The sequence below is a fragment of the Brachyistius frenatus genome, unplaced genomic scaffold (assembly GCF_029030835.1).
Source record: "Brachyistius frenatus isolate BFR_SWC_R1_liver_20210118 unplaced genomic scaffold, ASM2903083v1 Contig_63, whole genome shotgun sequence".
NCBI classification, from domain to species: domain Eukaryota; kingdom Metazoa; phylum Chordata; class Actinopteri; family Embiotocidae; genus Brachyistius; species Brachyistius frenatus.
In genome coordinates, this window is record NW_027210662.1 from 636,902 (window position 1) to 655,816 (window position 18,915).

The 18,915-nt window shown below is 41.7% G+C and overlaps 1 protein-coding gene across 21 annotated transcripts in view; it reads left to right on the forward strand.

Moving 5' to 3' along the window:
• Window positions 1-18,915, forward strand: part of LOC138625517 (potassium channel subfamily T member 1-like) — a 69,533-nt gene that overhangs the window by 8,421 nt on the left and 42,197 nt on the right. For 15 of the 21 annotated variants that reach the window (XM_069706473.1, XM_069706474.1, XM_069706480.1 and 12 more), the window contains exon 4: window positions 18,550-18,588. The exons of 4 other annotated variants lie outside the window; for them this stretch is intronic. In XM_069706473.1, the coding sequence (XP_069562574.1) occupies window positions 18,550-18,588 (39 nt within the window). Of the gene's footprint in view, window positions 1-8,747; window positions 9,411-18,549; window positions 18,589-18,915 lie in introns of those variants that run through there. 2 more of the 21 variants (XM_069706487.1, XM_069706489.1) reach the window with 2 other exon arrangements.

Below are 18,915 nucleotides of genomic sequence, written 5' to 3' on the forward strand. Positions count from 1 at the left end.
CAACTGTCTGCACCAGCTCTGCAGTGATGAGGAGAGGCAGAGACACCATTGCAACATTTGGATAACCGTTATACTGAAACACAGTTATACTGAAACACACACACAATATATATATATAGACAGATAGATAATGTCTGATTACAGAACCTTCATCACAGCTGTCTGAGTGCACTTCACAGTGGCTGCATGTGCTTTACGGCTTCTGATGTTACTTCTCACACGTGAAAGTTGCTGACTTTCTGCAACAACAGCCCATGGATATACAGTACGTCACTCATTACCCATAAGTCAGTGTCACATTGTCTTCAAATCTCAACAGAACAAGGAAACAAGAGCAAGGTCATAAAGAACAGATTATTTCTTTGTACTTCTGTAAACTCATGCCTATGAGTAGCCTGTCACTGTGAATGTGTCTCTGTGTGCAAATACACGTTAATGGACGTGTGTGTGACTCCAGCAGTATTCAGCCCTTCTGTGCCGTTAGAGTGAGTGTGTGTGTGTGTGTGTGTATGTGTGTGTGTGTGCTTGTATATCCGTTCCTCTCTGAGCCTGTGGTGTGGATGTGGGCGTACAGTGTGGGGACGGGGAGGAGGGATCTCCCTCCTGGGCTGTCATCATCTGCAGGATCGGGTGTCAGAGGGCCATAATGACGACTTGGCTGTGTGGGTGCTGAAGAGGAGCAATCACACTGAAGTCATGGGTCTGGCAAGCAATTGGTGCGCATGTGCGTGTGTGTGTGCGTGCGCTTGTGCGTGTGCGTGTGTGTGTGTGTGTGTGTGCGTGTTGTCTGCGCAGATTGTTGTGTATGTGCTCTGAGTGTGGGCACATTAGTGTGTGTGTGCACCTGTGAGTGTCTGATTATACAGCAGAGTGTGAGTATGTGGGCTTCTTTCTCAGTCTGTCAGGCAGAGGTGGGGGAGCTAATCTCAGTCAATGTCAGAAATAGAAACGAGCGACACAAAAAACTTTTATACAATGTTGACAAGCAGAAAGAGCAGCGGGAGGAAAATTGGTTGCATCCATCTTTCCCCTGATTGTCTAATCTTGTTGGGGTTTTTCTCCTCTGATCAAGGGAGGATGCTGATGAGTGATGTCGACAGAGCGAGCCCATTTAATTAGCCACTAAATCAGCTCTTAACACCTCCTCATGAGTCAAATAGTGACACTTGGAAGGGTGATCCAGCGCCGACGCATGATCTGCTGTCAAGCAACAGCTAGTCTCAGACGAGGAACATTCACTCACATGGCTGTGAAACTCTGTAATATGGCGGCTTCACCGCAGCACAAAGGACATCTTGTCTTTCACATGTATTTCTGAGTTTACATAAACTGATTCTATTACATTTCATGTTGGATTTCCTGAAGTCACAGTTTTTTTTTCCCCTGACAACATTTCTCTAGTAAATCGTCCTGAGATGATAAATGTGCACTGATACTGTAAGCGGCTGTTGGTTCACTGATTCTGTGGCAGAAGCGAATATTGGGATTTGATACCTGTGTGATTTCCATCTGGGTGAGTTTAGGAGGTTCATAAGATATAAAACAAAGACATGGGATGAGGGGAATACAGAGGAAGTGTTTGTCGACAACAGATTGGAGGAAAGTCTGAATGTTGTTTGTGGGGATGTGCACATTTCCACTTAGCAAACAGAGCTTGGAATTTAGTCCATAGGTGGCATTAGTCATAACCATCATCCGCACAGAGTGGGTGGGCTGCTAGACTGGCTCTCATCAGCAGCAGAGTGGCTGTGTGTCTATGACATGCTGGGGGTTTAAGGATTATTGTTATTGTCACAATGGCTTAGAGGCCTCGGACACAGAGTCCGCTTTGTGTCTCGTTTGTCACCTTGTGTGCGGGTATGTTTCTCAGGATTTGTGCAGCCAGTGAGCAGAAAGCTGAACGTGTAAACGGTAAAAATGACAGTGAGCCGAGGCGTTGCGTTCCTGAAAAGCTCAATTTGTAGATGGCTCCATTTCAGCGATTTCTGCTCAGATATATTTCCTTTTAACACAGCGGAGGTATTAGTGACAGCAGCGCCAGGTGCTTAAGCAGAAGAGAATGTGTGCTTCTCTCAAAGAGATTTTATTGGTCTTCACCTGAAATCATTTGGAAGAGCACAGTGGCAGAGTGTCTTGGAGGGATTGCTCAAATGGGACGGACAATTAAAGGCACACGACAAAAGGAGAATTTTCGAGGGGGCTGCTCAGAGGAAAATAAGATCCTTTAGGCTTTCTCTTCTGGCCTATTACATCTTTTTGCCTGGAAATCTCTGGTGCATTCACCATTTAACTCCCATGCTTTGTCTTGCCAACTTAATTAGCATCGGTGGAGTTTGCCCATCAGACTTTAATAAGCAGCTGCGATGATCGAGGCTCTGGGATGAGATTGTCAGCGCAGAATAAGGAGTTCCAGTATTGTTGGTGTGGGAGAGATGGACAACGTCACATAGAGGATTATTCAGGAATTGGCCGAACGCAGTTCCCTCCACGACTTCAAAGAGATTTAGTAAAATATTTTGGCCCAAATATGTGTAATTGTAATTGTATGGGTTGAGTCTATCTGCATGTGGGGCTGTGCTGATTTTCTCCTGGCCAAGGCAATCAGGAAAATGTTTCATAATCAAAATGGCCACTATGGTTCACTGGTCACGGATTTACAGCATTATTTTAGAAACGAGTCCACCAGCTGCCCTTTTAAATAACTCATCTGCCTGCCAGTCACATCATGCTCTTTTTCACCTGGTGTCTGTTTACGCTGACTCTCTGTAGCATTTTACATTACAGATGTTTTAGCTGTGTTTATTGTCATGTCTGTTTTCAATATCGTGTACATGTATCAGGACATTTTAAGATACTGATGGTGAATAAGGAGGCTGTTATTCAAACTGTTCAGGTACAGCGATCAATAACTTATAGGCTGGACCCTCAGATACACTTTTGTTGAAGAAGAAATGTATAAAATTGTAGGTATTGTACAATTATGAAATTTTGCCTTGTTAAAAAAATACATGTAAATGAGCTGGAAAGTGCAATCTGATTGTGCCATTTCATGCAAATGAGGATAATAACTCCCCTGCTTTTTGGCTCGGCGTTGTGCCGGGAGCAGTTGTTTTATTCATGAAACTGCTGAACACGGCATTAATGTGGTCTAATAAGAGTCCCAGCATATTTTCAGTAAGGTTTTGTAGGGTAATTGTATTGTGGGGGGTTGGAGGGGGGCATATAATAATGTAGTGTCTCCTGATGCTTCGACAAGTTCCTCCTGATCTTTTCAGGGCACATTTACCATTTGGAGACATGAGTTAATGGTCCCACAGACATTTTAGCAAGTAGATTTAATTTTTTATTTTTTGTGGATGAACCATTGACTGTGTCGTGCTGATTTTACACAAGTGAACATTCCCACAGTCATCTTTCAGAAGAGAACATAAGGTTACGACCAATACATTGCGAGTTGAACCTTTTTGCACGAAACGGCCTTCGGCAGTCAGCGAGGGAAAGCCTCCCTGTGTGTGCGGTGCTCGGACTCCCGCGTGCAAGGCAGCCAGTGGCATTGGCTAGACTTCTTCCTCCTCTCCGGCGATGCTGTGTGCAGGCAGACAGCTCGCCCACTGCAGCGCCAGCTCACTGCCTTAATATGTTTTGACAGAGGAAGCATTATCACAGCTCTCGACGCCCATCTGCAGCACGACGCATGGAGCTGAGGCGCGCCCAGTGATTAGACATTTGAAGGGAGGTCTGGTTGCTCACCGGGACTTCCTTTAAATTATCTGGCCCATCAACCGGTTTGGTCTGCTCTCACAGGCACAATGAAGGTCACCCATTCAAATCAATTTCTTATGTAGTTTTATACACACTTTCACATTTCATAAATTATAATAGTAAGTAGATCTTATCGTTTCATTTTTAATTAATAACATCCTACAATACAACGCATATCTTTGAGCAATGTCCTCAACAATGTGACAGCATGGTGCTTCGTTCATCAGCTCTGTCCCCGAAACTCCTATTTCCCTGTTTTTTCATCTCGGTTGCTGGAAGTTACTCATCTTCTACACTTTATTCAAGTTTTTTTTCTTTGTCAATTCTTTCACAGAGGAATACCTCAGCAGCTCCACACAGGACTCCGCTAACAGGCTTCACGGCTGTCTTCGTTATACCGTCCCTGCGTTTTGCTCCCCTTTTTAAAATCCAGTTTGAGCCTGATATAATGTAGGTAAATAACCAGCGTGAATCTGAAGCCACTGATTTGGCAAATCATGCTGCAAACTTTCTCAAGCATCTGTATTCAATTATCTTTTCTCTGCTTATTTTATGCATCAATAGAAAGTGGATTATCCTCCTACGGTTTGAGTGTTGGTTTCACCAGCTTCTCTGATGTACCTAAAGTGAAAGGCTTGAGCAGTTTGATCAAGGATACATTAGTGCATCCTCACGGAAGATAAAACCGGGGGCTATACTGCCATCTGTGTTGTTAGATATAGAATACATTAAGGCAGCACTGGCTGAGGCCTGCCTTTGTACAGTAGTTTGTTTTTTTCCTCTGATGCTGATGTTAAATGAGCCTCATGAATCTGTAGTTCTCTGTTTCAACCACAAAGTGTCTCTGTGCTTCTACACCTGTCTCTGCTGCTGCTGAACTTGTCTGCATCCCTCTGTGTAATTCTCTGGCATATTCCTCATTTTCTTTCTCAATGTGTTCATTATCTTCTTTTTTATGACTTTAACTGCTTCCTTAAATTCAGCGGAAACCACACTCCCACCAGCATTTAGAGCAGAGACACAGTCTCCTCCAGAGAACATTTGTTTGTTCACATGATGAAATATGACCACATTATTCATTTAGCAGCATATTTTTGTAAACGTATCCCAGTTTTCCCTCCTGAATAACACTGCTTGGCAAATAGGATGGGAGTGGAGGTGAAGAATATTATTACTGATATTCATAGAGGAAGCTGACTTGGTATTATTGCTTTTATGGGCACACACCCATTTCATCTTTTCACGATGTAGTCTAGGATGCTGTTGAACATATCCGTTCCTCCCTCCCACCCTCCGTGGACCCTCTCCAATTTGCGTAAAGCACAAACTGATCCACAGATGATGCTGGACAGGGAAAACACCTATGTGACAATACTGTGTTCATCGATTACAGCTCGGCATTTAATACAGCCAAGATCAACGACATGATATGGGATTAAAACCGTGTTATTAGTAATCACAAAGAGCACGGAGTGATTTGCATCTGTAAATCCTCTAATTTACCACAAGTGAATCATCATTTGTATGCTAACTTAGCATTTTTGCAAACATTAGTGAATCTTCACCTTTTCATGTGGATCCGAATGTTGTACGGTGGCGTTTCACAGAAAATGCAGAAACACAGGGAGGACGTGACTCGTCAAACACAACGCTCAAGTAAATGCAAAATAAAGTATGAATTAAAAAACTAAAAACTAAAAAAACAACCTCCCTCTATGATTGTGGACTACAGAGGGCTGGACATGCCCCACCTCACCTACACCTCAATGGAGCTGCAGAGGAAAGAGTCAGCCATGTTAAGTTCCTCGGAGCGCATCTCACCGACGATTGAACCAGGTCTTTGCACACTACAACCGTGGTGCAATCTGCTTGTCACTTCCTATCGAGGCTCAAACAATTCCGCCTTCTCTCCAAAATCTTCACCAACTTCTACATGTCCACCATACAGAGCATCCTGACTGGCTGCCTCACCAGCTGGTACAGCAGTTGCTCCGTGACCCTCCAGGAAATGGGGAAAACGGCAACGCTTCTGAAACTCCCAACCCTTCAGGACATCGACCTGTAATTATCTGAATGAGGTCTGCAAACATCCAGCACACAGTGTTTTTACCAGATTACCTTCTGGCAGACGGTATCGCTGCATCTCATCCAGAACCAACAGGATGAAAACGGCTTCCACCTGCAGGCCGTCAGGTTGCTGAACAAACCCACCTGATGTTTTCAGCATGTTAAACAAGATCAGTGCAATTTACATTTTGCTGCTACGGATTCAGACAAGATGTGTGAAGCTACACTTGTTATTAATGTGGTAATTCTGTATTTTTTTTTTATATTGTAAAAGTTGTGTAAAATATTAGGCAAAGCCCTTCTCTTTGAAACTATTGTAATTTTTAGTCTTTTATACTCTCTTAGCTAAGTTCTTTTCATATTTGCCCAATTAAACACTGGGGTCCATCCATACCTATCTTAACTTTTACACTATCCTACTGCACTTTCCTTTCTTGCCAAAACTGCCGATATATCTCCGTACCTGTCCAGTCTTTTTAAATAGGCTGCTATGTGTGCTGTATATTGGCTTTGTACGAGGGTGGATTAGAACGTTCAGAGACTGACAATTGTGCTCATGAATGGCGTGCAGCAGTGTGATGTGCTCGGCGCTCAAAGAAGCCGTAACCTTTGTGAATAAGTTCTCCAAGTTTGGTCGCTTCCTCAACATCGGCACCTACGTTAAACATGCTTTTGTGAGCAGTGGTCTGGACGTGTCTGCGATTTTTTTTACGCATCTGAAACTTGAGCTGAGAGTTCACATCAGAGTTTGTGTCAAATTATCGGGGAACAGAAAGAAGTCGCAGGGATTGAAACACAGCGATTTGGAGAGGTGGGGAGTGATGATTGGGTTTTTATGGGCATGAAACATGCGTATTCAATGCACCGAGTTGCTGCCTTGTCATGGAGAACCAAAATGCCATTGCGCCACAATTCAGGTCATTTGCACTGAATGTTTTCCCTCAGACGCCTCAGAACAACATCGCAAAACTCGGTGTTGACAATGTGACCACGGGGAACTAATTCTCAGTGCACAACTATGTGAACGCTGAAGAAATACCTGGTTATTCGCCTGACGGGCCTTTTTTCAGTTTGGGACTGTGACGTGAATGTCACTCAAAACATCTCCAGGGTCAAGGCTTTATTGCCGTAGATTTTCTAAAGCATTTTAAGGCTATTTATTGCTGATTACCAGAGTTTAACACACATTTTGATGTGCGCCCTCTGGTCATGCCCATGCAGGAATCTTAGATGAGCCGGACCAGTGCTCACAAAAACTTGTGTAACTCACCTCTCTAAAACGGTGCAAACAAAAACAGGACATGAACATGTACATTAACCCAACCCGGTATTGCGGCAAAGCATGTAATACACCTGCCACGCCACTAGAGGGTGGTGTGTCAGTGTCACAGTGTTACTCTGCAAGGTGTCAAAAACGGTGTACTTTAGGAGGACAAAACCAAATGGAAAACCCATGGTGGTTAGTGTTACACACAAAAACGACATTGCTATAAACAAATCGATGTCCCCATCTCTCCAGCTTGAATCCTAGTTGGGAGTCTGAGACTTACGCCACCCTGCCAAACTTCTTAGCAGTGTTGGGTCAAATGACCTCCAACGCATGACATTTGTCACATGACGTCCATCACGTGATCTGTCTCGATGACATGGGTCTTCTTCTAACACCAAGGCAACACCAGGTGTCACAAAAACACTGTCATCTAGTGGACCGGCAGGTGTATTACATATGCCTTGCTGAGTAATTGGGTTGATTCGTTCTGCAGTGAAGGAAGAATACATTGCAGCACTGTGGTACCACACTGCATCATAATTAAAAACTAGTAAGCATATTTTAGAGACCGCTGAGCTTCTCTAGAAGGAGAGGATCAGAATTTAGTGGGTTTTTCAGGTATGTTTACATCTGCTGTTGAGGAAATACGAGTTGTTTTTTTTTTCTTTGGCCTCCCATATTTTCATACGCAGTCGGGGATTAAATGCAACCATCTATCCTCAGGCCCACCTCTCTAATCACGGGTTAGTATTAACTGATAATTTAATGTGTTTCCCTGAAGGCTGAACTCTAAATGCCATCTGCAATAAACGTGGACTGTGCTATGTGTCCTAAATGCATTACTAATGAGAGCTCTGCTTGTGTGTCTGCTCTGGCTGAATCAGGGATAAACTGCATCCTGGTAGCACATGACTATCAAAAAGCCTGTGAGGTCATGATCTTGACCAGGAGATGACACATATTAATAGATCTTAAATGGCTGATCTAGATTGGTGGCAGGCAAACATTTACAGTAAGCCAGTATCTGGTGTGAATTTTTACCATATTCAAAAACATCATCCTCCTTATGTGAAGTCCTTGACTTGTTGATCCCTGTTTTTGTTTTTTTCTGGCACATCAACCACATTTCCTCTCGTGCACCTGACCCATCGAAGAGGCTTCCCCCCCAATTATTCCACATTTTGAGAACATCTTTGCTCTTTTGTCATATTTACATGTTGATTTGTTTTTCTTTTATATTTTTTCTTAAAATCTGAATTTTCTTTGGCTTTGAAAACTGCATTATCTCCTCGGTGAAGATTTTAGAATTTTTTTTTTTATTATCTGAGTGATTTATATCAAGTTAAATTCCATTTGACATTTAATTTCATTTGTATCTCCCACTATTAAAGAAAATCGAATTCATGATGATAAATATGTTCCTCTACAAACGTTTCTCTGGCTTTTCAAAATGAAGTGCACACACGTCTCATATACTCCAGGTGTCCCGTGTTTCCATGCAAACCAGCATTATCATGCCGTGTTTGACTGTCGGCCACCTGCTCATTTGACTGTGGTTCCTCATTGTTGGCGTATATTCTCAGAGCGACAGGTGAACGAGGCTGTATAACGAGTTCTATCACCCGTGATATCACTTTGATTGTCATTCTTATCTTCCATTCAGCACCCTTTTAAATAGTTAAACGTATTCATGCGTTTAATGAAAATATAATTTGAATCCAGAAGCATCTAAATCTTGTGGACATCGCCGAGCTGGCGACTCACTGACGGACATGATGAAGATGAATTACTGGCACGTTGGTCACAAGAAATCGCGGATCATTAAATTCGTTATGTAACTCGGTGGGGAGCCCGTTGGGTTGGTCGAACAGCTGACGTGACATCGTGACGACGTGTGAATCTCTGAGAGGCACGGGGAGCGCTTATCTCCATCAGGGATGGAGGAAGAGTCGATAACCAGGAGAAAAGCTGATGCTTCCCTCAATGTGTCTGAGGACCCCGTGATGCGGCAGGGAGGCAGACGCTCTCCCTCCGCCTCCGTGCACCACCATTGAGACCGGGATGCGGTTTTCCGGCGGCATCGGTCGCTGACGGAGCCTGCTCTGACACCAGTTGGAGGAAAACATATTGGCTGCGCTCTCAGCTGGAGGTAATACTCGGGAGGCATGGCAGGCGCAAAGCTGACGCCCTCGCCCTCGGAGATCGACCCAGACGTGAAGACCGAGGTGCAGAAAACCCCGGAGCCCACCTGGGTCAATCCCGCCAGCCCTCTCCGGACCCTGGGCTCTTTTGGGAGCGATGCCGGCCAAAGGTAGCTGCCGCAGATCCGCACCAGAAGCGCATGTTTCTGAGCGCATGCAGCATCCGCGAGATAACATGATGCTGCGAGCGCATGGTACATGAAGCCATCCTTGTAACTATCTGCAGGGAAAAGTTGCACCGTGATCATTATGCCATTACCATTAAAGCTGTCCACCCGTAAATTGAGAGTTCCCACGGAAATTTAAGGGAATGTGAGCGACATGATCGATACGCACGGGGTCCCGGGCTGTAGTTCAAACATTAAGGCAACCACGGTGACTCTTAATGAGTCCCTTTCGTGACTGAACGTAGAATGATTGCAAACACTATAGTGTCGTCAGTCATTTTTCTCAGCATCACTGGGATTCATTTAATGGCTGCAGTGTATGGTGATTACATAATTCAGTGGATGTTGCATTCCCCTTACAATTTTATGAATCCCGATGTTCTTACATAATGATATTTCATTACTGCATTTAAGGTGGAGTTTAATTTGACAGAGGAACCAGATGTATAGATCCAATAAAAATGCAAACCATAGGAGACGATGACATACCTTCATGTTGAGATAAAAAAAAAAAAAAAAAGATGTGATATTTCAGCACTTGTCTGCACAACTCTAAAAAAAAATGTGCTTGCACTCCTCCATCATCAGGACACGCTCCCTTGATTTGGTAGACAAATTAGATGTGGTTTGTGTGAAATGGGTAAATCTGTAACAACTGAGGGACACAACGTGCTTTTTTTTCTGTCCTCTGAGAGACAAAAGAACTTGAAAGCTGCAGAAATGCTGCCGTTACCGCTCGGATTGGCACTCTGCAGGTTTTATGAGCTCGGTTTGGCTGAAAACAGAGATTGTGCTTGTTTGGCAGCGTTTCAGACACCACTGCACAGCCAATCTGCTTGTGGTGCAGTATGTTCTGTCTCAATATTTTCGGCACATATTTATCTTGTCAATATTTACTTGAGGGCATTGACATTTTGGGATTTGTTTGATTCGATCTGCTGGGTAATTGTATCCCGAATCCTGGCGCATTTGCTGTTATTTATTTATTTATTCAATATACAGCTTACGAGTCTCATACATTAGACCACACAAGCAACTACAGTGGCATGGGAAAATACTTCAACACATCTATTTCAAACAGGATGTTAGTGCTGTTGAAAATAGTATAAGATAAACTTATCTTGCATTATGGCTAAAGTCATGTGTGAAGCCTCTTTAAACATCCCTGCCTTCCCTCCTTCACTAGAAATATTACTTTCCAGTCTGCAATAGGGGCTCAGTGAGAAACCGTCATTATTCACCTCCTTAAATGTTCCTTATACCAGCTGAAGCCACAGTACCTCAGTCAGCCGAATACGTATGCCTCTGCAAAGCTGTCCCCTCTGGCAAATGTCCCAAGTTTAGCTGCTATATTTTGGATGCCAGGCCTGCAAGGATGGATGTCATGGTTTGTTACAGACTTGGCAGGCCAATGACATGCACTGAGAAAGCAGGTGGATTGGCCTGAAAGAGGTTGTGGCAATACTTGGATCAGGGGTTGAGGCTTGAGTTGGCTCTAGTTGGGGGCCATCTTTCTATTTGTTTTAACTTTGTTTTATAATTGCCTCCTTTGGTGAAGGAACAATTAGCCCAGTGTCTTCATGACAATAATTAAAAAATACTTAAGTAGCTCTGTAGTTTTCATCCTTTCAAGGATGGAAATTATTATGATGTGTACAGTAAAAAAGCTTGAAGTTTATAGGCTATGTGATAAGTTTGATGTTCAGATGACATGATAATCTTCTTTCTTTCAGCCAATATCAGCTGCCAACTATGATCTTATATAGATAGATGTGCGATTTATGGTGAGCATGATAAAAACAAACGCACGTCTTCTAATAACTGTAATAATGGGTTCACAATGATGATGAAGACGGGTTTAAAGGCTGACCTTTGTGAATGTGGCAGCTGGTCATCACTGATCAAAAACCAGAAAGTATACAGTGATTAAACAGTATTTATAGATGAAACTGATATTAATGCAAGTGATGATAATGAAGCTCACACAGGCAGTGGCGAGATGTAACTGCAATGGCATCATTTGAAAATGAGTAGTAATGACAGTGAATAATGAACGCACAGTGCTACAGTATGTGTGAGGATGACGCTGGGGGAGATGAAGGAACTTGTGTTCCTGTAGGTGGTTGCAGTGATAATTGAAGACCTGTTAGAGCGATTCAAATCTTAGTCTTGAGATTAGCCAGTGAGTCAGCTGACAGCTGGTCTGAACACTGAGAGAAGAGCACGTTAGCCGCCGGTCAGTTTAATTTGATTTTTTTGATTTTATACACTTTATTAATCCCCGAGAGGAAATGTCTTCACTACAGCAGGGGGGCTCTCAGGGGGGAGATGCTGCAGCAGGCTGCCACGACCGCGGCGCCAGGTAACCTGACCTGAGGTGCATGTTTTTGGATGATGGGAGGAAGCCGGAGAACCCGGAGAGAACCCACGCAAGCACAGGGAGAACATGCAAACTCCGCACAGAAAGGCCCAGGACTGGATTCGAACCCAGAACCTTTTTGCTGTGAGGCGACAGTGCTAACCACTGCACCACCGTGCCGCCCCAGACAAACTGAACATTATTGACTGCGGCTATAATGCAATCCAAGACTGTTTATATGGTGATCTAATACACAATATCTGAAAGTGGCTACAGGGCTGTAAAACCTAATGCATCAGCTGGCCAGTTGCCCTTGGCAACCACATTTGGACCACTATCAACCATTTTGGTTAGACCGCCACTTTGAAAAAAGGGCTTCTATCTTAAGTGAGGAAGTGAATGTTTGCCTTCATCCTTCTGTCTCTGTCGTCTTTCAGAAATTACAAAATGTGTCCAGAGTGGGGTCGTCCACTCACCGCCTCATTCTGTCCTCTGCCGGCTGATAGGTTGCTTTCCGGGATCAGAGAGTTTTCAGAGAGGGTGTGAAATGTGATCAGCGTGGGATTTGTGTCCAGCTGGCTGGAGAAGGAGTGGATGTGGAGTGAGTGAGGGAATCAATATTCTGGGCCTTCTTACAACGAGAATTTATTTATTTCAGCTTCTTTTACAGCATTGAGGAATCCCTCTGTGTATATTGGATCCTCTATAGAATATTGACATCTGAATACTGTCGGCAGTAAAGACACTTAATGAGACTTGGAGGAGCTTCAGGAACCGAGGGATTGACTATGTTTTAAACACGGGATGCTGTTAAATACTGATAAACAATCAGATTTATTGAATCTTCGTCCAGCTCGACCACCACATTGTCCTGTCTATGAAAAATCTGTTTGAAAATTGGGCATTTGATTTGGCCCCTTTGCAATGAATCTGAATTTAGAGCCCAGTCTGAGTTATTAGATATTTGCTTGCTTAATTTATGAGGGCAGTCTACTGAATTACTCTGGATGGTTTGAGTCTTTTAGGCCAACAGTAGCACTTGATAAAAAGCAGGACATTAGATTGACTGATATGCAGCATTAACTTCACACCCATTTGTTTCAGCTGCACTGGGCAGAGCTTTCATACTGTATCTGTCCATCGAAAGTGCTTCTGCTTGACTTACTGTAGTTTCTGTTCTTCTTATCTTAAAGTCTTGTTCACTTTTGCAACTACTCCTCAATGCCAAGTAAACTTGATTAATGGCCTTCATTGCTGTCCAGAGTTTGATTGATGCTTTCAGAGATGGATGAATACATAATTTATTTATTTTTAATCTGTTTTGCATTTCTCTCTTTAATTGAAAGCTAAATGGATTAGAAAAAGAAAAGATATGTGACAGAGGGGGAGAGGGGGGTATAATACAAAAAGGCCCTGATATAAAATCAAGCTGTCATGGTACATGTTGCTTTAGCCAATGAGCCACTTGATCAGGCACAAGAAAAAAAATTAGTGTAATTTTTTCAATAAAAATCTGAAAGAATGATTTCTCTTCAGATAAATGATCAAATCTGATCTATTTTCACAACAGAGTATCAGTTACTGCCAACTTAAATCTAAAAATGTTTAAGTACATCAGTACTGATGGTTGAACTGTAGTTCACAGTGTGATTGAGGCAGATGTTTGAGGCATGACCTGTGAAATATGCAGAACTGGAGTCCACTGAAACTTAATTTTTGTAAGTTGAGCTCACTCTGATCTTAAAAATACTTCAACTCAGTTTAGTTGAGAATTCTTCTGTGCTCGAATTTGTTCTAATAGGTCTTTCATGATCAGGAAATTTTAGTTGACGATTATTCGACATACAAATAATCACAATTAACCAATAAATGATTTGTTTATGTTCATTTTTGCCACTTTTATAGTTGAAGCCTAATCCTACTTAAATAATATAGATGCAACTTCGGAAGAAAAGGAGCCATTTATGTCATGTTTGGCTTTGGAACCAAATCCATGATGTTAATGTCAAAAGGTGCTGATAGATATACGTGGTAGGTTGAATATTAGTGGATAGGGAGACAAACGGCTGGTGGCGCTAATTGTCCTCTCATGTGCCATTAAATCCCAGCAGAAGAAGGGGGTGCAACGTGCCCGTCAAACCTCAAACGATAGAAAATAACATACAAATACTTTTAGTTTTATTCAACCTGTAAACAGATGAATGGGGACAATTACAAAAAATGAATGCGGTGGTCTAATTATTGTGACAGGCCTAATCTTATTTCGGTTCACTTTTCTTCTACTCCTGCACACCTCTTTTTCCCAGCTCATAAACTGTGATGCAGTGATTGTGTTCAAGTGGAGCAGTGTGTTGAGCACCTGAGACAGGAACTTAGATGCATTTAAGGGTGAACATTTAACTGAATATCCTGTTAGATTTTGAATCACAACGTTGAGGTTGAGTACAAGTTACAATAGATCTTCATTAATCTGCTCAGCTAAAGGAGAATTTATGTTAGTGTAAACATTTACTCCTTTAATAAATATCGTAATAAATGTGGATGCAATAAAAGAAGCAGCTCACTGAAATGGACTGAAAACCTCCTGTCCTCTGCTTGTTTACAATTTCAACTCTGTTGTATTGTCTTTTATAGTTGAAGATTGACTGCACTTTCTTTATACACCATGTTTTTATGCCCGGTTCTATCATTAGTATCTTCTCACAATAACAGAGCAATTTGTCTGAAAACATGTTTGTTCTTGATTTTTTTTTTTTTGGTGCATCAGTTTTGCAGCTGATTTCCTCTTCACATTCTTCTTATGTTCATTGCAGTTCTCTTACACTGTGATTATAAATGCTTGCTCTGCTAGAATATGTGTCCTCCTCCTGTTCATATAAATGATTATTTATAGCTCCATGCTTTCATGGAACAATTACACTCTCATTTGGATTTGAGCATCCAAGGTTTGATGAGGATTTTAATGTACTCCTTTGGGTAAATTATGTGTTGTCCATCATTATTTCTGTTTAAAAATGGAAAATGACATCCTTTAGTGGTTGACTCGGGAATTCAATGCTTGAAAATAATAACTGTCCTGGTTTCTAGGCATTTCCTTAAATAAAATCAACTTAACAAAATTGGTTCACACCAACTCATTAATAACCTACGCATTTAGATCACCAGCAAGAGGAGGACACAACATTACTATTAATATAGCATTAGTTCTGGGAATTGAGAAACAAATCCAGGTATGAAATGCAAAATGAACACAAAATAGCCAGTGAATGAAATACCTGACAAATAAAGGGAGATAACAGAATGAATGTAAAAATCCAATATGGCCACACCTCATTGATTTGCTCATCCCAGCATTGTCTTTAATGATCTAATACAACCAGAGATATAAAATGGGGCAGCTGCCACAGTATGAATGTTACGGTAAACCCCTTTGTTTTATCTTATGATGTATTATCGTATCACCCAGCCTACTTGCTCTAAACACTGATATTTCTCAGTTTATAATGTTGCAAATGATCAGTTATGGTTGAGATTATCTCAGTGTTTGAGAGCTACAACCGTTTTGGTTTCTGGTTTTTATTAGACTGTATGTATCCAGAGGGAGCATTTGTTTCAGGGTTTTTACAGCATACATGGAAGCTGTAACACATTGTGAGATGTCCTGAATACGATGGTAATGGATGCTGTGGAGTAGCATGGGCAGCCACAGTCAAAAAGCAAAGTATTGTTTGAATCATGATCCATATTTTCTCATATTTTCAGTGTTGAAAATTACTTGTAGTCATTTGGTGGCATCTGTTTTCAAAAGTAATACTTCCTGTGAAGCAGAGGCCCTGTTGCTATGGTTGCCTGCACTTTATTGTACCTGCAGACTGATTTAGAATTGAGGTTTAGCTGTTGATCAGATCTACTGTATGTGTGAGGTGTTGTGTTACCAGCCGGTCAGAGATTCATACTTCCTGTCTATATTACAGTGATGGTGAAGACTAACAGGAAGTGTGGGGAGAGAGCAGGAGAATACCATGCAGGACAGATCGCACCGGGCACTCTGCTGCTAACGGCATTCTTAACCATTTGATATGCACCCTAACTGCTCGGTCATCGGATCGTCCCGGGATTGTTGTTCTTGTTGTATGTTACAGGAATGCTGATGTTAGATTTCCTTTTGAACCAGGTGTTAAGTTACTGTGCTGGAACTGACTAGTCATATTTTGAACTTGAGCTGGCTCCGTGACAAGTGAAGTGACATAATGAGAACCGGAGTGGCTGGATGAGGCTGGCACACTTCCTGATACCGGCAAAGAGATTGAAAACTACAAATCCCATTTGCCCTTGAAATAGCTGCAGAGTTAGTCCTTGAGGCAGAGCTCAGTGTGGCTGAAAGCATTCTTTGGATGTGCTGGTCATTTTGCACTTGTTGTCTTGTAGCTCAGCTCATCCTTGTGATTCCAGATCTCCTGCAAAGAGGTGAGAATCAGTTTGCTTCTTTATTGTGAATCCTATTATTATCCTAATTAGCATAAGGCATCAAGGACACAATGATACAAACTGCAGAATGTAAGAATGTCAGACTTTTTGGTTTGTGATGAAAACAAAAGAGGAAGAAGCAGAGCCAGTGTTTTAAGTATCTGTCAAGCTAATGGTGGTAAAGCCTCTATCTGGCTTAGCCTCTACACTCCCTAAGCTCTCAGCAACCAGATAGCATCTTTATTACCCTTAAAGTGCTGTCAAATAGGTATCAAATGGACATTGGGATCACATGGGTGGAGTTGATCCTCTGGTTGTTATGTACAGTATCCCTGACTTAAGCAGACTAATCATTTCCTAATTTGCTTTACTTCTGAACTAACTTTTAAATGTCAGTTGACACTTTATGAATCACACTTGTAATCTCTTTTTTTTTCTTTTTTTTAAAGTAAGACCATTAAAATAGATGGAAAATAAGTGAAGCGTTGTTCTTAGTGCTTCAGTCTTTTGCATATCTTTTAGTGCCACTATTGGGAAATTCAGTCAATTCTTTTGTATCTTTAACTCTCTTATATGTGCAAAATGAAGTGATAGTTATTATATATTGAAAGTGATCTGTCACAGTTCAGTTCAGTTCAGTTCATCTGATGTCACTTGGAGAAATAATTTGTGGTGAATGACAAACTTCAGGTTGTAATTGTTTTCCAGCACAGTGAGTGTTTTTGTTGTTGTTTTTTTGTTTTTCAATGTTTTTGTTTTTCTATGAAAGAAAGTTGAATGAGCATCGTGAATATTCTATATTTGAAATTTACTGAAAGCCATTTGACTGCAGTGCAAATCCCCAGCTGAGGATTTCATAGGTATATGGGGAGTGCAATAATCGACTGGTCCTCTGATGTTGGAAATGCAAATGGTTCTTTATAAACTATTTGAAGATCTTAAAGGTCTTCACATGTATTCCTGCTACTTCCTGAGCGTAATGCACACTCCATTAGTCCATTTAGAGAGGCGTAAGTGGCAAACAGATGTTCAGTGTATCATCTGAAACTTTTCAGCTTCACAGCCTGGACTGTCGAATAATGACTGAAGACTGATTCCTTAGAAAAACACAGCCACCATAATACTGAGATATGTAATCTGCAGTGTTAATGTGAGGGAGGAGGGGAAGGGAGGTGTAAGAAGTGTTGATACAAAAGCTCTGTTCTGTGATTCAGGCAGTAGATTATAATCAGTCTATTACCTGAATGACAGCGTCTTTGTGGGAGTCTGACTCAGCCAAGAAGCTGTGGTACCTATATAGACACTGGGTTGAAATTAATGTGTGTGTAATAAAAAAAAAAAATATATATATATATATATATATATTTGATTCCTTGTAAGAAAAAATATCCCTACACTATACATAAAATACCATAAATCTGTGGTTCAGCCTCATTAATTTGTTTTCGAAGAAAGTCAGAGACCATTCAGTGCACAGGTCGATTTATTTTGCATTCAATCAACCTGTATGTTTAACCTCGCCAATCAGAGCTGTCCATTTGTCAGTCATTGAAATCAATACGTGGATATGTCTCTGTCTGTCGTTTCCCTCAGTGTTACACACTTCCCTTTTCTCCTTGGTCATCTCGATGAGACTGACCCTGAAGGTGTGTCCACTGACCCCCTGTGGTTTGCATTATGTGCTCCATTTGTTCTGAAGTTAGCTGAATCATTGGTTAATCAACTTAATGTAAAGTGTTTGTTTTGCACGTGCTTTATGAATTACCAGCTCTGAAGTACATTTTCTCTGTCCTGTATAGCTCATATACAGCCAGCTTCCACTGTAAATATTTACTGTATATTTACTTGTGTGTGGAGTTTGAAGGTAACTCAATGAAACCTCGGTGGAGACATCTTGATAGCAGTCCTCAACTGTGCAGTCAGAAACAGACGCTCAGGAGTCGATGCGGCTTTCTGAGACAATCAAAATGAATTTAATCAATGTTCTCCATATTCTGAGTACTTGTTATTGTTTTATTAAAACTACAAAAGGAATACCAACTACCTAATCAGATCCAGTTCTGGTCTTTCTCGCTGCACAAACTGTTTCAAGATTCTCCCTGAAGGTTACTAATTGGTTGCGTTCTGATCCAAGATGCAAGTGAATGCAAACAAATGCAGTGGCATCCTTTCCACCCTTTCCTTCCCCCTTCCTGCTCTCTCAACCTCACTCTCTCCTAACCTGTGCCTATCTGTGTCCATGTGTGCGGCATCCAGGTATCAGGAGGAGTACAGTATGGACTCAACTAATGCCCAGTAAGTCTCTGGCAGCATCATGCTTGCATGGCATGGATTGTGTCTGCACTAATTTCTGCGAGCACCAAAGCACATTCGTAGCACAGTTCATTTGGATTTTTCATACACCATATGTGGACATAATGCTATGACTGTGTGTTGATGGTTGTATTCCATCACGAGTTGAGAGATTGTTGTAGTAATGATGTAGAAAGCTCTTTGTTTCGGCTACCTTTTCACCGGTCTGTGTGGCAAACACATTTAGTTTATTATGTATTTTTATCACATTCGGCCATCCCACAGTAAGCGGTGAAAAGGCAGCTTTTGAGTGTTGTTTTTTTTAGCAAA